This window comes from Galeopterus variegatus, unplaced genomic scaffold (genome assembly GCF_000696425.1).
Source record: "Galeopterus variegatus unplaced genomic scaffold, G_variegatus-3.0.2 Scaffold57, whole genome shotgun sequence".
In the NCBI taxonomy this organism is placed as follows: Eukaryota; Metazoa; Chordata; class Mammalia; order Dermoptera; family Cynocephalidae; genus Galeopterus; species Galeopterus variegatus.
The window spans coordinates 743,638-762,058 of record NW_007726168.1 but is presented as its reverse complement, the minus strand read 5'-3'; the positions used below and the strand labels follow the sequence as shown (position 1 = coordinate 762,058).

General features: G+C 47.8%; 1 protein-coding gene across 2 annotated transcripts in view; it reads right to left on the bottom strand.

Annotated features, from left to right (window-relative positions):
* The window catches only part of AGAP1 (ArfGAP with GTPase domain, ankyrin repeat and PH domain 1), a 430,252-nt gene that overhangs the window by 122,677 nt on the left and 289,154 nt on the right, over positions 1–18,421 (bottom strand). For both annotated transcript variants that reach the window (XM_008574620.1, XM_008574628.1), the window contains exon 13: positions 11,420–11,581. In XM_008574620.1, coding sequence (XP_008572842.1) covers positions 11,420–11,581 — 162 coding nt within the window. The remainder of the gene's footprint in view (positions 1–11,419; positions 11,582–18,421) is intronic.

The window sequence follows — 18,421 nt, the reverse complement described above, 5'->3', positions numbered from 1 at the left end:
AACAAAGCTACCTATTTTTTTTTTCATTAGTAAGAGTCAGGAACCACTGGGGAAATGTTTGGTTCTCATCCCGTACATCATCAGCTCAGTGTCTGGACAGCACATTCTCGGTATATTCAGAAATATCTCACACTGATCACTTACTCTGGGGTGTCCAAATCCTTAGCCTTCCACAAAAAACATTAAAAAGAATTTTGAAATTTTCCTAATGACTCTGAGACAATCTAAAAGCCAAGAATCTGAATTTAAGAGGATAACTTGAGGACGTAAAAACTTAGCTTCTAACAGTTTTCTCTTAAGACGATTTGCTTAACCACATGATCTTCCCAGTGGGTGATATCATGCAATCATCCTGGTAGGAGAAAACCCCGTCCTTTCAAACCTCCCTGGACTTTGAGCCCAGCAATGGGAAGTAAACAACGGGGTAGACTATGAGGTAACTAACAATCCTTCTGGGCATAAGGGCAGCAGAGTGAGCCCAAACCCAGCAAGGTCGACATTTGCTCCACAATCAAACAAGACGAGCCAGTCAACTGTGGGAAGGATCCATTACCTATTTTCCTGCAGATGAACATATCTTCAGATAATTAATGCTTTTTTGCCACGACGGAAAGTAAGCGGCAGATCCCCTCAAAGCCTGGAGCCTCCCCTTGCTTAATCTGGGAGTCTGAACGAGGTGGCCACAGAATTGAACCTGTCCTCGAGCCCAACACGTGCGCCCCACGGAAATGCGGTGATATACTTTAAATGTTATAAAACATTATATCATTAAATAGAAATTAAAGGGAAACAAGGGAAGCCTAAAAATTGACGAGGAGTTCAGATGCTCTAAATGGCTAATATGTCCATTTTTCACCTGAAGCCCTCTCCAAAAGCAGTTTTGCTATTAAGCAAAACCCAAAGAAAGGTAATCAATTCCAACTAAAAAGCACTTATCCTAGGATGACGGTGCGCGAGGCCCTTCAAACCCCTGGCTGCCTGCCAAAACCCAGACAACAGCCATCAATGTTTCTGACTATCTGAGGAGCACAGGGGCCATGCATAATTGACTAGAAGATGGGCTAAAACTGTGCCCAATCAGTGTGTGATCAAAAACGCGTGGAATATTCAGCGCCACTTGATTACACGGAGGTTCGTCCTTTCACTCTCCTCATGAAATCTCTTCAAGGTCCACAGTACTGTAATAAGATCATTACTGTCAAGCGGTACGAATCGCAGGCAATGAGTCTTGGGATAGGGAGTCATACTTCACAAGCTCCCCTGGTTTCTCTCCCTCTCTCTCTTTTTTTGTATTTTACTGCATGCAGAGGCAGCAAGGCGACGAGGTGGCAGATAATGATCACATCACTGTGTGGCAACTAGAAAGGCCCTTTTAAGAAAAGGCAGAGAGAAATCAGCTTAAGAGAAAACTAAAACATGTTCCCTTTGCTTTTTTCCCCCTTAAAAAAATTAAATAGAATTAAACTGTGTGCAGTAGGTGCTTTTCATGAACTCTGATACAATGTCATTGAATTTAACCATCTGACAGATTTTCATATTGCAGCAAAGCCTATTACCCCACAGACAGATGGCCAATTTTCTCCACGTCCCGCATACAGAAGCAGCCCTTGCTAAGTTGTGTGTGTGCAGGGTGATGCCTGCTGGAGTCCTCACCTGCCTGCCTCTTTCACTGGCCACGCACCCTGGCTAACACCTTGTGCTTACCGCGTGTCTGAGATGACAAAGCGGTGGAGTTGAAAGGCAGGAGGGTATTAGCAAAGGCTACTAAATAAACACACAGAGTTTATCCCAAACCACGCCTTCGCCAAAGCACTAACAATACATCTCAATAAAACAAGAGTGGCCAGGAGCTGCGATGGGGCTGGGCAGCCAGGAGGGCAGCACAGGATTCAAATGAACGATGGGGGCTCAATCACTCACTCCCTGCCCACTGCCAAACTGCCCTTAGACACGCTCACCTCATCCAAAAAAAGAGAAAAAGAAAAAGCATATCATCTTATGATGAACATGAAAACTGAGTTCATGACATCTGAGCTAAATGTCCACAAGTCCCCCCCAAAAAAGATGTACCTTTGTAACACAGAAGGGAGAGTGTCTGTTATCTAATCCTGCATTTCTAATTGTCTACAAAGTAGCAGAAATAGTATATTGTGTCTTTTATCTGAACATGAGTGTGCACATACACACGCACACGAGAAAAAGAAATTTATTTGCAAAGAAGCATACCACAGTATCACGGCAGGGTCCTGGGAACAGAGGCCAGGATCAGAGCTAGGAGAGGAACGGCTGCTCCCGTGTTCTCAGGGCGAGGGTGCGGAGCAGTGGCCATGGCCCCCCTGAGCTGCCCTGGAACAGACCCACACAGAAGGGAGCCACAGGGCTGAGAGCACATGCTCGCTCGCTCTCTGAGCGTGCACACACCGTGGAACGGCCGTGTGAGGACACAGCAAGGAGGCCATCTGCAAGCCAGGAAGAGCGCCCTCGCTAGAAAGGGAGTCGGCGGCACCCTGATCTTGGACCTACAGTCTCCAGACTACGAAAAATAAATTTCTGCTGTTTAAGCCACCCAGTCTGCAGTACTTTGATTTGGCATCCTGAGCTACAACAGAAGGCGTATGCAACTTTGTTCTGTCCTTTCCACTTGCCTGGTGTTGCATTTAGTCAACACCTCCTTTTGTTTTACATTTTTAGGAAGAGGAACGAGTTTTATCTCCACTGCATGTGAGATAAAACACTGCCTAGTTTCCTCATTGCCTAGGCTGGGAGGAAAGATGAAACGGATTCGGATAGGACATCTGGTCCCCGCCTCCTGCCACAGGCATCTTCACTTCCTGAAGCCCCAGCTGCATGCGTGAGGATTACACATGTCCTCATGGCTTTCCTTTGAACATAACATTTCAATTTGCATCCCTGTACTTTTTGTGATAAAATGCATGCACCAGTGTAAAGTATAAAAAGCAGATGAGGAATGAGAGTAGTAATGAAGACACAAATTGAACAGCACTGGCCACCAGAAGCAGCTCTGTCTCCTCTGGCTACAGGATCTCGATCCGAGCTGGTCACACCATCACTGAGTTAAGTGATATCCAAAGACCCTGAGAGCTCAAACATTTTGAGACCATCAAGAAAATGACTTCAAGACAGAGTCTGGATACTCCTTAAAGTCAGCTCACTCAGTCTCTCAAGTGAGGCTGAATTCCCACCTCAGGATGCCCAGAGGAAATGCACTGTCCTCTGCTGATGGGCACTGGAGCCTGTGGGCAGCTCAAGCTGACCAAGCTGCTGGCAGAAAAAGCATCTCTAGGGCCAGCCCGGTGGCGCACTGCTACAGTGCGCCGCTTGAGAGTGCGGTGGCGCTCCCGCCGAGGGTTCGGACCCCACATACAGACCGGTTCCCGCTCACTGGCTGAGCGAGGTGTGGGCGCAGCACCGAGGGTTGCGATCCCGTTGCCGGTCCCGGTCCGGTACGGGCGCGACACTGAGGGTTGCGATCCGTTGCCGGACACGAAAAAAGACAAAAAGGGGGAAAAAAAATAGAAAAAGCATCTCTAGGTCTAGGGAAAGGAGAAGGCACTGAGGCCCTCCAGCATCTGCACTTTAGGAAGGAGCCCTGCAAGTATTTGCATTTTTCAAAGGCAAGTCTACTCTTCTGCACAGCAGGGGACAAGGAGCTCAACGTTTGTCCTGCTGCACCAGAAATCTCCTTGGGACTTCGCAGGAGCTCCAACCACCTCAAAACAAGATTTATCTCATATTCACTTTTCAGATTTTTTTTTTCCCCTTGGAAGAGCAGATACTTCATTCTCTATGGAATGGGATGTGAAGGTCTGGCCCTTCTGTGGAGACACCCTGAGAAGCTCTCCCAGGCAGCCAGGGTGTTCCGGGTGCCCTGTGCTTCAGCTTGTCACCGATCTTCTTCCTCCACTGGACTGTGTGCATCCTGAAGGCAGGGGCCACCTCAGATACTTCTACACCCCACACCAGGCACAGCACTTGGCATGCAGTAGGTGCTTAATGCACTTTCATGGACCTGAATCTAACCCCTTTAGTTTGCTTGTACTTAAAAAAAAAAAGTATCAAAAACCCTTCTCTTGTCTGTCAGTTTATCATAATGGGAATACTCTGTTCTGGCTCCTCCTGCTGTGACTGACTTATCTTTGTTTATTTCCGACCTGCCGACTTCCACAAAGGATCTGACAGCGCTTACAGCTTGTGTGTGTTTGTGGCAGCCGGACTACACACTGCAGGATGGCTTTTGAGTCAACTGTGCCCAATCCACAATGTCAATGTCTAGAGTAAACCCAGATCTACTCAATTTCAGCAAGTTCGTTCTCTTGGAAACTGCAGTTACAACCTGAGAACTCTGTTTGGAAAACTGATCTGTTTTGTGGGGAACAGACAAGTCCATCAGGATTTGTGGTATCCCCCATAACTGACACCTCAAGAGCATCAAACCCCAGCCAAGCCTCTGGACGCCCTTAGCAGAGTCAAAATTACTGCATTTTAGGTATATCTTCCAGGAAGATGTTCTGATTCTCAGTTTTTCACATCATAATTAACTGCTCAACTCAACTATTAAGATGCACTAACCAACTGTTCAATAATAAAGAAGTTTAATTATGAAGTCCTTATTGTATCAAAAATGACTGTTGACTACGGAATTCTTTGGAGATCATTATGGAGATTTCTTGTTCTCTTCCTTTCAGGGTAGATGCCAAAATTAAAACAAGAAGTGGACACATGGAGCACTGGTGGGATGTTCACAAAGACGAAAAAGAGGAAATCTAAAAGTGATGAATGACAGTCAATGCTTGCACAATCAGCTCTCATAAATCTTCCTTCCCCCTCCCCTCTAGCCACCTCCAAATAAAACAGAATTAAATGAGAGAGCCCTTGCAGACAGGAAACGAACCTGGCAATGACAGTTCCTGGGCCCTGATATTGTGCCGGTCACATGGGCACCATCACACACGTGTTGATTGCACCCAAGGCGAGAGGAAAGGGGAGAACCTCACCATAAAAACACACGTAAGACCCTGTTATATTCTAAACAAAATAAACTCGCTGTCGCCCAGTCATGGTGTGCAACACCCCCAAATAACTTACTGACAGCACAAACTGCAGGAGGGTCAACACAACCGGATTGTCACAGGCAATCCAAGAGCATCCATGCACCTACAGACGGCTTTCTTGTAATAATGTGCATGCAGGAAGAAAAAACTGTGCACCGCTCACGTATAATTCTTTATTTTCTCTCCAAAGTACTTTCCAAAACATCAACTAATTAATAAGAAAATGTCCTAAGGTAAAAGGTAACTGATCAGGAATAGCAACATCTGTTCCTTAGTATCTATATGAAAACGAAACTGCATTCTGTGACTAATTCAATCACCACCACTGGTGTTTTAAGTTGTAAATAGACAACATTTAATGAAAAAGTGAGGCTTTCTGCAGTTTTATTAGATAAGATAACCATTGTGTACTAAATCTTCAGAACATAAAACTAAGCTAACAGGTTAGCTTTCCCTAACTTGCACAACTCAGTGCATTTCTCTCCTTCTTCTAAATACCCATGCCTTTCTTAAAGATTCTGGCTTACATCCAAGATACAGCTTCTTGTGTATGTCTTCCCTTCATATTAAGGCTCTAAATTCCCTGGGGAGAGAGAACTGAGTTTTATTTCTCAGTATCTCCCATGGAGCCAAACGCACAGTGCTTCACCTGTGGTGGTTGATAAATATTTGATGAAAGAATAAAATGACCCATAATTTCATGATCTCCTTTGAAAGAGCAAAGGAAAACTAAGCCTGGGGTGACCTTTGCAACTCTGGAGTTAAGAAAATTTGTCAACATCTCAGGGCCTCACCTCTGACTGCTTAGTGAGGCAGCTGTGATGGGCAGTTTATTTTTCTACCATTACAGAGGTCCATTTGTGACTTTCTCTCTCTCTCTCTCTCTCTCTCTCTATATATATATATGTACACACACACATCCATCCAGGATCATCCACACAAATGGTTCAGAAAAGACCCAAAATGAACAACCAAAGGAACACGATGAGAAGGATAAAACAGAATCCCTTCTGAGAACTTTATAACAAAGCACTGTGAACCTAAGCGGGTGGGGGGCCAGGGTTTCTGCATACCCTCTTGTATGATAAGATTAGGTAAATCCAGACTGCATTTTTAAAGAAAGATCTTTGCTACACAACTTCTAGATGTTATGATCCATATAAAAGTCAGTGTCTTTACATGGAATCTGAGAAATATCAAGGAAGCTATTCAGTCTGCCCCACTCCTAGATTCAAAAGCCGCTCCACATACCTCAAAGACTTGCTTTTTGCCTGGTGGAAAGAATTTGAGGCAGAGAATCAAGAGACAGTTCTGTCACCTACCAGCAACCTGACCTTGGACAAGAAAGCCACTTAACCTCTCTCTACTTCAGCCTTTTCACTGGGGAAACAGGGAAATTAGCTCTTGATGCAAACTTGCATGAATGTTATAAAACTAACAAGAACCATAAGATTTAGGGCCAAAGAACGGGACTGCAGAGACCACGGCTTCATTTTAGCAATGACAGCCTCACTACTGGACCCTAGATAAGAAGATACCAAAAAGAATAGCAATTCAAAGACAATGCCAAAAGAAGACAGGTCATTAAAGATCTGGAAAACCCTCACTGCCCAAGAGCTTTCCCATACCCTTCAACTTGGATCTGGCCACGAATCCAGGGCCATGGTGTACTCATCCTTCCAGAGCCCAAATTCCTCTACAACGGCCCAACCTGTGCTGCACCTCACTGCAGGGCCTGGGGTCACTGCCTCTCAGGACAGCCCTGGCTCTGAGAGCTTTCCACTTAGTATCTGAACCAAAATCCATCTCCCTGAAGCTTCCACCCATCAGTCCCACTGAAGCCGCCTGGACCATCCAGGGTGAGTTGGGACCGCCCTTGAAGCCATGGACCAGCCATCAATTGATCACGTTAGCGTGGCCATCGTTCTTTGTCACAGCTCTTCTCCCACCACTGAGGTTCCCTCCATGACTTCAGTCCCATCCCCACCCTTCCTACTCTCATCCAAACTTACCTCTGCTGTTCTACAATCAACATAAGGCACAGCTCCTGGATCTGAATGATATATAACGCTTTCATAAGCATATTTTATAATTCTGACCAAATCAAATCCAATTTAAAATCAAGAATATCACAGACATTTTAATATCCAATGTTCCAAATGGTCTATTAAATAGGAATACAAGGGACACAGGTAGAAACAGGATAAAAAGCTTAATGCTCCCTTCACTTTTTTATGGTGAGGCTGCGGGATGCTAGTTTCTAAGAAGCCCTTTCTATCAAAGTTTAAACTCAATGGTAAAAATGTCTTGTTTTTGATATTCTTAATTAACAGAATTTTAAAAATCTCTCTGTGTGTTTGAAAGAGAAAAAGTGAAAATTTCATTAAAGAGCTGGACTGACAACCCTTATTTCTCCTTGGGATTTTGGCAACCAATTACTGAAAAAATGATAACTTCTTGTCTGGTTTTCCTCGGTAAAAGCACCACAAAGTTGCATAATTTTACCAAAAGGGTCACAGTGTTTGAAAAACCTCTCATATACTTAGAGATTGTACAGATGGTGAGAACGGAGCTAAAGTTGGGGAGGTAGGGAGGTGGGGCACCAAATGCCAGGGAAGGCAGAGCTGGGGAACTGCATGGGGTCCTTGCAGGCTGGCACCACAGTGCCCCTCAGCTGCCCAAGGTCGCAGGCATGTGGAAGCAAGACATACATCTGCCTTCCTAAGACACTTGTGTGTAAAGTGACATATGATGTCACAATCAGAAAGTGAGAGTTCAGCTCTTAGCTGTAGCCTCACACTTCTTTCAAAGCTTAAAGAGGGGCTAGGTTTTTACTTTCATGTTTTATGACTCTAGGTGATAGTAATAGTTACAAAGCAGCCCAGTGACTGGCTTCATCATGCAAGTGTCTTCTCTATTAATCAGATATGTGAGTCAGTCAAGTAACCACGTCAGAACCCAAAATAAATAAGACAAGGAACTCTTCAGTCATAGTCTCTGCTTCTATAATTCAATAGGTTGATTGAATTATTTTTTAATTATATACTTCATAAACATAAGAACATAACTGCTCTACTTAGGTTATGGCCCCCTCTGCCATTCAGTCTAGATTTAGTCACCATTCTTCAGCAGAAAAGAACTGCTGTGGTGGAGGACAGTGAGCGTGGGACAGTGACACACTTGGGGGAAGGCCGCCCTTATGTCCACCGGCCACATGAAGAGCCCCATGTGGCCAGGCATGTCTGGGCTTGCGGCAACACAAATACCGATGACACACACTTCCAGCCTTTGCTTGTCGAATGAGCACGCCACAGAGGTGAGAAACAGCTGCAATGGCTGGGGAATGGCACCGAGGGCCACATGGGAAACTCAGGCCAGGCCTCGGGGACGACGGAGGACAGCACACACCCTGGCCCTCGAGAGGCTTCTGGTCACTGCACTTGTGGAAGATGAGCAGCAGTCAGTGGTGCCAACTGCCCCAGGGCTTTGCGAGGGCACTGCAGCAGGCATTGGCATTGTGTGGCTCCCTGGTTCCGTCCACCTAGTCCTGTCTCTGCTCTGGGGCACACTTGCCTGGCCGGCATCAGCGGGTGCTCACCGTGGGCTTCTGGTTGGATTGGACAGGGAGGGGACAGCAGAAGACCACAGGATGGGAGAAGAGTAAGGTCTGGGTGCTCCCTGGACGTGTCCCTCTGTTGAAGGCCCCAGCTCCTAGCTGGAGATAGCTCCCCTCCCCTCCTCCTACCGTACCCCTGGGTTCTGCCCCAGACCTGTCATTCCTCCTGTACCTCTCTAGTTCCCGCAGTCACTCCCCTCAGTGGCCCGGCCTGAGGGCGCCATCTGTTCCCCCTGACCAAATTAGCTGATTTCTGGTGGGATTTTATTTTTCTTACATTCTAAGGAGATTTGAACCTAGCCATTTGTTCCAATAGGGTATGTCAAAACCATGAAATTCAAGTACCTTACAGACATCTTCTTTAGAACTTTCTTTACCTGAAACCGTGATGTTTCAGCACTAGGTCAAGCAGTAGAGAATACGCTGGTAGTAACCAGTCAGTACCTCGCAGGAAAGAGAAACGTTTTCCTATAATCAAACAGTATCCTCAAAAAATAAAATATATTCAACTAGCTATTCAAGAACAGAATGCCTAATTTGGAAGGTTTACCCAATGTACTTTGAGGAATTAATAGTTATTAAGACTATTAAAAATACCATATACTATTGAACCTAAAATTACTTCAATGGTAGGATGCATTCTGACTTTAGAGATGTTAAAACGCAAGGAAAAAATTTGCCTTAGAAATAATGAAATACAGAGTGTCTCACAAAAATGACTCATTTATAGTCTGAAAGCTAACTTTTCCTAGGGAAAAATGACGCTTTTTCTTTCGATACTCATTGTTCACTTTCTACGGGAAAGATGTCATCGTCACCGATGTTACAAAGACCAGGCTCTCTCAGCCAGAAAGTGAGGGCATGTCCCCCCGGGTCTTCCGCCTTGAACTTCTGAACACACATTGTCCACTTAGCCACGCTTGAGGCGCTGTTGTGACTTTGTAATGTGGGTGTGTCTATGGTGCCTGAAGTCTGCCCTTCTGCTTGTGTCACCACCTCGGCAATAAGGGTGACATCACCCTTTAATGAAAGGGGCCCATGGCTGTTGCTGGGGCGATCCTCTCTGTCAGCCTGGCTGTGCGCTGCCGCGAGGAGCACCCCGTGCATTCCTTTCGCTCAGGAGTGGACTCGAAACCATGCTCAGGGCGTCCAGCATGCTCAGGGCACATCTCAAGCTTCCTTCCAGCTCACTGCTGGCTGACTGGATGCTGGTTGGCACCAGCTGCCCAGTTAAACATGCAAATGCTACTAACTTCTGGGAGGCTCTCCCCTGTTCACAGAGTCGACACAGCAGTCCAAAGGTGGGTCGGAAAATTAAAATACACGTAAGCAGCTACAGGTGGACTTGATCATCAGTTTCTACCAGGTTGTGCTTTTGAAAAAAGTCACAGACATCAGCTGGGAACACAAGGCACATGCAACATCACTCTGTGAAAACGGGCACTTGGCCTTTCTCTAAAGGAAATCTTACCCCTGACCCCCCAACCCCCGTGAGTGTAGCCTGGAGGTAAGGAGGGCACGCGGTGCCCACCTGCTGAGGCCAGGCTCCTTCCTGATTTACCCCAAGCCCCTTGCTAGGTGGGGTGAGGCCTCATGTGCATGGGGGACAGGAGTGTGGGGGGCTTTGCAGAACAGTGTTTCAGGGGTCTCATCTGTGGTCAGCATTTGTGGCCGAATCCCTCCTCAGCGGGAGGGTCAGTGGTACCTGGGTGCTCTGTCCCACGGTCGTTATTTCTACCACCGCTGACATAACAGAATCTCCTCATCCATCACATGACAAAATCAGTTTCTATTGGCTACACGTGTCAGCAGGAAGCTAATGGGAGGCACACGGGAAGGAGCGTGGTGAGAAGGGCTTCCAGACACTCTGACGAGCCCGGCGAGCGACTCGAGGCTGCCAACCCCAGCCCCTCACGACACAGTAAACCACGCTGCCCACCTCATGTCAGCATATCGCACTCTGCCCCGTCCTTGCACTTACTAGTGCTGGTCTCACAAACCACAATTCTGTTATGACAACAGTGTTTTGAAATTTTAATTTTCCTTCCAAGTATTTCTTCACCTTGTTTATTACCCCTGCATTCATTTTTACCTCTCACAGTGTGGGGGGTATGTGTGTGTGTACAGGCCCGTATCGCCACCTGCATCTGTGGAGTAAGAAACGTACATTCATCTGAAGGAGCCACTTTACAGAGATCATTATCTGGCCATCACTCAGAATAAAAATTAAGGACTTGAGTCAAAAGAGAATCAAGACAAACTATGACAACTGGAATATTACTAGAGCCGACAAAACAGAAAGAGCTAATGGACACCGACAAAGAGGCGTTCAGCATGACATGTTGCTAAATGCCAGAACGGAGGCAGCTGTCTTCCTAGAATTAAGACTAACCCGTATCACAGAGGCTCAGGAGCAGTGATGATGGTCCTTATCAGAGTAACACGACACGCCCACAGAACTTGACCAGGCATCTGACGGGGAAGCCAGCAGGTCCATCCACCACTGACAACTGCCAGAGGTCGGAGAAGAGATTTGGGTGGGTAATTTGAGAACCAGCCAGTGATGAGAAGGTCCCAGGGGCCCTCCAGTGCCACCTTGCACAGAAAGCATATGGTGGCCTGCATGGCTGTGCATCTGTGGTTCTATGGGTATCTGATTTTACAAAAGTGAAAAATAAAAATGAATTTCAGAAATTCAGACTCTCACCCTGGGTGTCCCGGGAAACCTTACCTTCGGCAGTGCCCGAGGGCCCGTCGGCTTTGAAGTTGCTGGTACTTTTCTTCCTCCGGTGCTTCTTTCTGTTGGCGTGAGGGGAGGGGGGCGGGTCGAGCTTGGGGCTGGTGGTGCTGGAGATGCTGGGGCTGGAGCACACGGAGTCGCCCAGCCCCGTGTCTGCCACCGGACCGGAAAAGGCAAAAGAACGCACAGGATCAGGACTTAGAAAGCAGACCTCGCAAAACACCAAAGCAATGTTCCTGCAATAGCACACGAGGCCCTGCAAGTGACAGCTCCCATGAGACGGCAGGACTGGAGGCTCTGAGCCTCCCGTGTGGAAAGACCAGGCTGCCCTTGCTCAGATGTGCCACCTGCCACTCAGAAGCAGCCACTTACTTCCACATCACCTTTATGCTATGGAGAATGCAAAAATTCTCTACTTTGCATGGCAGGAGTTCTGGAAAAGGAGAGTGGTGAGTTTATGCTTTTTAGTTGTTTATTTTTCTCTTCCCACAATTACGTTGATATGTCAGGAATGAAATAAAGACACTTAAGAATACATATGGACATGTTGTCCTTAAATGGGTCTGCTTCTGTATGTGTGTGCACAGGATGAAGTATTCCCGATTATCTGTCCCTCAAGATTACATGTCTGTGGCTTCGTTACACTTTATTAGTGGTCAACACTGATATGCCCTCTCTCTCTCTCTCTCTCTCTCACCAAAGTCCAGCAATGGTGTTTAGAAGTTGATATAGCAGACCTGCCAATTTTCGATTCACTGAAGCTGCTTATAAAAGTTTTAAAGCCAATGCACAAATGTCATAACTCACTGTAAGTGAAACTCTCAATTCATTATGTCTCTTTTTCATCAGAGAAAGCGCAAGTGGTGCTAAATGACCAGGAATGAACATATAAAGCAACCAGAACAGGAAAGAACACTGAAAACGCAATGAAGGAATGGGAGGCATGCACCTCCCAGGTCTTCAGGATTCCTTAGTTCAGGATTCAGCATCTTTGTGATAAAAGACAGCTCTGTGCAATGTATTGCATTCATTCCCCTGGTGTTTCCGAGCACCTACTGTGGGCCAGCCGCTTTTCTAGATGTTTGGCATTGTCACTGATGGAGAACAGGTGCCTGCCAGAGTGGCAGAGCTGGCCTAGAGCGTGTGAGAAGGTGGGAGGTGTGAGAAGGTGGGAGGTGTGAGAAACAGAGAGGAGGTGTGGGGACGGAGGCTGGGAAGGTGGGAGGGGGTGACAGAGATGGGAAGGGGGTGTTTTAAATAAGGTGGTCGGGGCAGGTCTCACTGAGAAGGTGACATGTGAGCCAAGACTTGAAGATGACAAAGGAGTGGGAAGGTGGTGACTGGGGTGGGAGAACAGCCAGAACCTGGCCCTAAGTGGCGAGCGTGTCTGTTGCGTTTCGGAAACAGAGAAGGCCAGAGGGGCTGGGCCAGGCTGAAGGAGAGGCCTGTAGGAGGTGGCTTCGGAGAGAGGACGGGGACCATGCTGCAGGGGGCTCGTAGGCCACTGTGCGGACCCCGGCTCGCACTCTGAAGGAAACCAGGAGCCACCATAGGGTTCTGAGCAGAAGGGTGACATGATTTCAAATATAAAGATACTTGAAATCAAACTGAATTTAAAATATTTTTATTTTGTAAAGTTCTAGAAAATTTTATGATATATTGAGAAATGTAAAAATATTATAACTTAAGGATCTAAAAAATATTTATGGTTTCAAGAACATCCCAGGATGCGACTTCCTGAGACCAGAGATGTCCTGTCCACCTCTGATGACTGTCAACAGACAAACAAGGTCAACCTTGTTTCCATGTGCCCATCACACGTGGAGGAGGGGAAGGAAGGCATCAGCGAGCCCCTCCTGGGAAGGGTGTGAAGAGCCACCTCACAGCTCCTGCAGGACAGCCTGGTGGCACCTGATGGCATGAGACCCGAGACCAGGTCCACCAGGTGCCTTCTTGCTCATGAAATGCTAAAGTGCTGTTAACCATTTTAAAGAGTTGCAGGAACTGGGACAGTCCGGTGTGTCGGCGACTTTCCTTCTACAGACAGAATCTGCTTCATATACACGCACATCTTGTCCCTCAAAGTGCCCATCCAGATGGGTTACTGTCCTCTTGTGACAGGAAGAGAGGTAACGTCAACAGTAGAATTTGGCCGTGAGCATCCCCGGGTGGCTCCATCGAGATTCACCACAACTGTTCCTGTGATGTCCCCTCCACTGCAAAGGAAAAGCCTCCTCTCTTGCTAAAGTAACCTTCCAGCCTGACCAGCTCACTTCCACTCCACCCCCCCTTCTCCAATGGCTTCCTTTCTGTCCTAAGGCTCCCAAGATCGTTCACATTCATTCCTTCCCTCCACTCCCCACACCCTCTCTTTAGCCCCATTATTCCTTAAGTGACAATCTTAATAGCAAGAACGTATACAGAAGTCACTACCAGTCAGGTCCCGTTCTAAGCTCCTTACGTATACTAACTTACTCAATTCTCCAAATAACCCATTGAATACGAGCTGGTATTATCACCTCCATCTTGCAGATAAAGAAACTGAGGCACGGAGGGAGGTTAAATAACTCGCCATAGTCACAAAGCTAGAGTCCAGCTCCGGAGTCTGCTGAAAACCACTACAGACTTCTGCAGACGACGAAGCTATCCAGACAGGTGGCTTAAGTCCTTTTCTTCCTGACTCCTTCAGACGTGGCTTCCCTCATCAGTGCTTTACTGTAACTTCCTCTGTGCCACAGCCAAAGCCCTTCTTACCCTTCCTTTCCCTAATCTCCTAGTCGTACTGACCCGAAGGCACCATCATTTCTGGACTCTTCTCCTCTGTGTCCAGGGGGACGTTCTGATGGACATGACACCAAGGCTGGTTGGTCCCCAGTCTTGCCTCTCCTCTGGCCTGTGAGTTTCCTTGTGTGGCCCCAGCAATGTCTGCTCCAACTCTCTTCCCCACAGCTGGCTCCTGAGGGGACATCTCTCACTGACCTTTCTACTCACATGCAACTTTCTTCTGCCACCTCGAGCTCTCTCCCTTGAAATTGACACCTTGCACTTTTGCCTGATTCCCGGCTTTCCATGCCAGATAGCCGGCAAGTCTCCCTGGTATCTGTACCCAAGGTGCAGCAAGCAGTTCTGAACCCCTCTTAGCTTGCAATGTGGCTTTGTGGCTGGGGCGGGGTGGGGACCCCAAGTTCAACCGGTCACCATTTCTTCCTTTACATGGCCTCTCCACTTGCCACCTGCTCTCCATTTAAGCCACACTCGCCCTTGGTCCAGTTTTTACTCCCCCAGACCTGGACTGTGCAGCCAATTCTAGCAGATCTCTCTTCTTCCTGCTTTTCGCCTTTTAAGTTGTCCCAGAGTTTTACGACACCAATCTTTCTAAAGCAGTGGTTCTTATACAGGTATTTTTAGAATACTAGATCTCACTGAATTTCAGATGAGAGTGATAGATATCTGTGAAGGGGGGGGGGAGGGAGAAGGCTACACTAATTAATTTCTGTACAATTTCACAGTGTTCAGAAGCTACGTTATGTTCCTGGGGAGGGACAGATCTACAGACCCCAAGATGATTACTTGATACTACAGCAACCCTTCTGCATGTTACTCAATGCTCAAACCCTATAGCGAATATTTTTGCTCATTTCAACTATTTTCTGCCCAGTTTCAAAGTCTTCACCCTCTGACCCCATCCTCTCTATTAAGTGTGAAGAACCCTCCCTGTGCCAGGGATGACGACAGGCCAAGGGAAAGCAATAATGACCATGACTGTCCCTATCCTAGAGAGCTCAACTCTAATTGTGGAGGCAGATGAGCAGGACAGGCAAACGGAACTGCCCTCTGTTGCAGTGGGGCTGCTGTTCTCTTCCTCCGTCCACTCTGTCCCATGCGTGTCCTCTCAATCCCATAGTCCATGTTCATTCCCAACCATGCACCTTTCCTTGTCTCACTCCACATCTGGGCCGCTCTCTCCCAAACTAGCCTTTCTCACCTCTGAACTCCTACTGACCCTACAAATGAGACTTTCTGTACTCAGCTGTCAATTACCTAAATCTAACTACATGGCTGTTCCCCAAGGCAACTAAAGGTGCTCATTTTCCCCTGTAGTGAACTGTGCAATGCTGAGCACACAGCAGGTACGTCATAAAATAAACTCCCTTCCGCTACCCAGTGGATTTTTTTTTTTTATTATTCTTAGCGTGCACCAACATTTCTTTTTTAAGACACTTAGACCACATAGCTAAGCTATACAGTCCATGTGACAGGCTTGCATATACGTGTGGTGTCTATTCCTTGGCTTTCGATTCTATTCTATTTCTCTTTTTGTCTGTCTGTGTTCTAATAGCGCACGGCCTTAACCACTACAGCTTTCTAAGCCTAGACTCAGTCATTCTTCACAATCACCTGAGCCATCCGTGGCTGTTCTGAGCACGCAACTCTGCACGTCCATCCAAGCCAATGAAAGGGATTCTAAAAACAGTGGCATCGAGATAGAGCCTCACACACTCACATGCACCAATTCAAACCTGGAAGCTTCTATCCTACCTGGGGTTGACCTTAAACTCCATGGTATATGGCTCAGAATTCGCCTTTCTGGAAATCAAAATGACATGGATCTGTTTCTAGGCATCTCCCTTCCTTAGAAAGGAAAACTTTTCCCAAAATAATTGGCAGGGACATGGGAATCTCATTTCCAAGTTTTTCCAGTATCTTAGAATATTTGTAATTCAGGAAGAAATTCCTGACTCGCTTGGAGGAAGTAGCTATGGGGCAATCTTGAGAAGGAGACCGAACCTGGAAGTGACGTCACCCATCTTCCCCTAAGGGACCATCAGAGCCGATGCCATCAGCACTTCCTTCATACCCTTGTTTTTCCTGGGCATCCCTCAACACCAGGACTTCTATTCCCACCCCCAGCCAGGAACATCTGGCAATGACTGGAGACATTTTTGGTTATCAAACTTTGTGGGGTGGTGGCATCAACTGATAGAAGCCAGAGATGCTGAAAAATGTCCTACAATGCACAGGACGGCCTCCGTCACAAAGAATTGTCCGGCCTAAAATGTCACTAGTGAGAAACTCTGCAGAATTCTAACCCGATGTAGTCCTCAGCCTCTCCCATTCTTCCTTTGCAATTGTGGCCTGTTAGTACAAACCCCTTACACTGGGAACCTCTTCTTGAAAGGCGTGATTCACCTTGCACTAATTGAAACCTGGTGCTCCCCAGGGGACATGCCTCCCGAGTGATGGCACTAAGAGTCCACCCCTGCATACCACACAGCTCAGTGTCCTCCTTGCCCCTGATCCCAGCCCTCTGCAGTTTCCACTGCTGGACTATCCCACCCCCTCCCCACTGACCCCAGGCCATGGCCCTGCGCTGTGTCTTGGCAGCAGCTCGCCTGTCCTCGCCATGGTGGCCTCACTGCCCTACACTCCGCCCTGGGGACCCTCTCTTCTCCCCAGTCCCCAGCCCCCTCTCTCATGGGCCTCACCCAGGCCGGCCACTAGCAGGAGTCCCAGCCCCTTGGAGCTTATTTCCAAACCCCTGTCTCCCTGGCTCTCTCTCACTGGGACCTACACTCCAGTGGCTCCTCTAGGAACCCCTCCATCCTTGCCATCTGACATCTGCTCACGTCCCATCTCTCTCCTTACCCAGAGGGGACAGCATCATGTGCCACTTGAAACTCACCCTCGCAAATTCCACCCTCTACTCCCTCCCCCCTCTTCCCTCCATCTTTCCTGACCGGGAAGCCCCACCTTGGTTTCCTTTCAACTCTTCACCTGCTCTGCACCTGTAGCGGGGCCAGGGCTGGAAGAGAAAGCGCCACAGTGACCAGCCTCCCTTGAACCTCTGATCCTATCTCTCCCGGGCCCTCTGTCCTGCCCTTCTGTCCTGCTGTGTTTCTGAGCAAATCTGCTTCCCACTTGCCAAGAGGCTGCTCACAGCTTCTTCTCGCCCTCAAATGTCCTGCACCTCACTCCACCCCATGATTCTGTTCACATTACTGGAGACAAAAATAGCATCTGTGAAAAGACAGATCCACCCCACCACACCTGGCCCCTTGCCTTGACCCTGGGAACTGGACCCCACCCTCTCGCTTCTCAGTGACTTAGGCCTTGCATTTTATACCCTCCCTAGCCTACACTAAATCTGCTACGTTATCTCCCATTTTTAACAACCCCCCTGACCCCCAACCCCCAGCCCACTACCGTTTGATTTCTGCCCTTCTCTACAGCAACCACCTCCAAGCCTTTTCCCCCACATTGTCCAGACCTGACCCCACTCTAGCCCAGCTCCCACCCCACCCAGCCGCCAGGGTGTCCTTGCTGGGGCCACAGTGCCTCGTGCATGGACAAGTCTCAGTGGGGTTGCATCAGTCTCAGCAGTCACAGCTCATCCCCCTCATTGGAAGGGGACCCCATGAGGAGGTCTAATGCTGGGCAGGCAGGAGGAAAACTGGGAAGCTTTAGACCCTGGAAGCCAAAGGAGGGAGCCCCAGGGGAGGCCTGGCCCCCTTCTGGCTACTGTCCACAACCACCTCCCAGCCCCTCCTTGCCTCATCTGCTTGGTGGCTCTCTGTAAATGGTGACACTACATCCCCCGGCATCTGCTTCTTTGCTATTTCCTGAGAGAGTGTGAGCTTTACAAGGGCAGGGCCTTCCAGTAGCCTCTTCACCAGGACATGTCCTGAGACACACTTAGGCTGAAAAGTGGGAATTCCATATGTGTTTGCTAACTTTTATTAAAAGAGCTGACCTCTGTTCGAGAAGTGCTTACACGGGTGGACGGAACTGCTTTTTGGTGCATAATATGGAAGTTCTATCAACTTGGTAACTTAGTTTTAAAACTAACCACAAGCACACTTTTGTGTCAAACCAGTGTCCTGTAAGTTTCCTATTGTTCGGAATTTATTTTTAAGTGAACAACTAAGACCATGGATGAAGGCAACTGACACTGAGAAAGCTTCTTCCTGACATCCCCCCCCCCCCCCCCCCTCC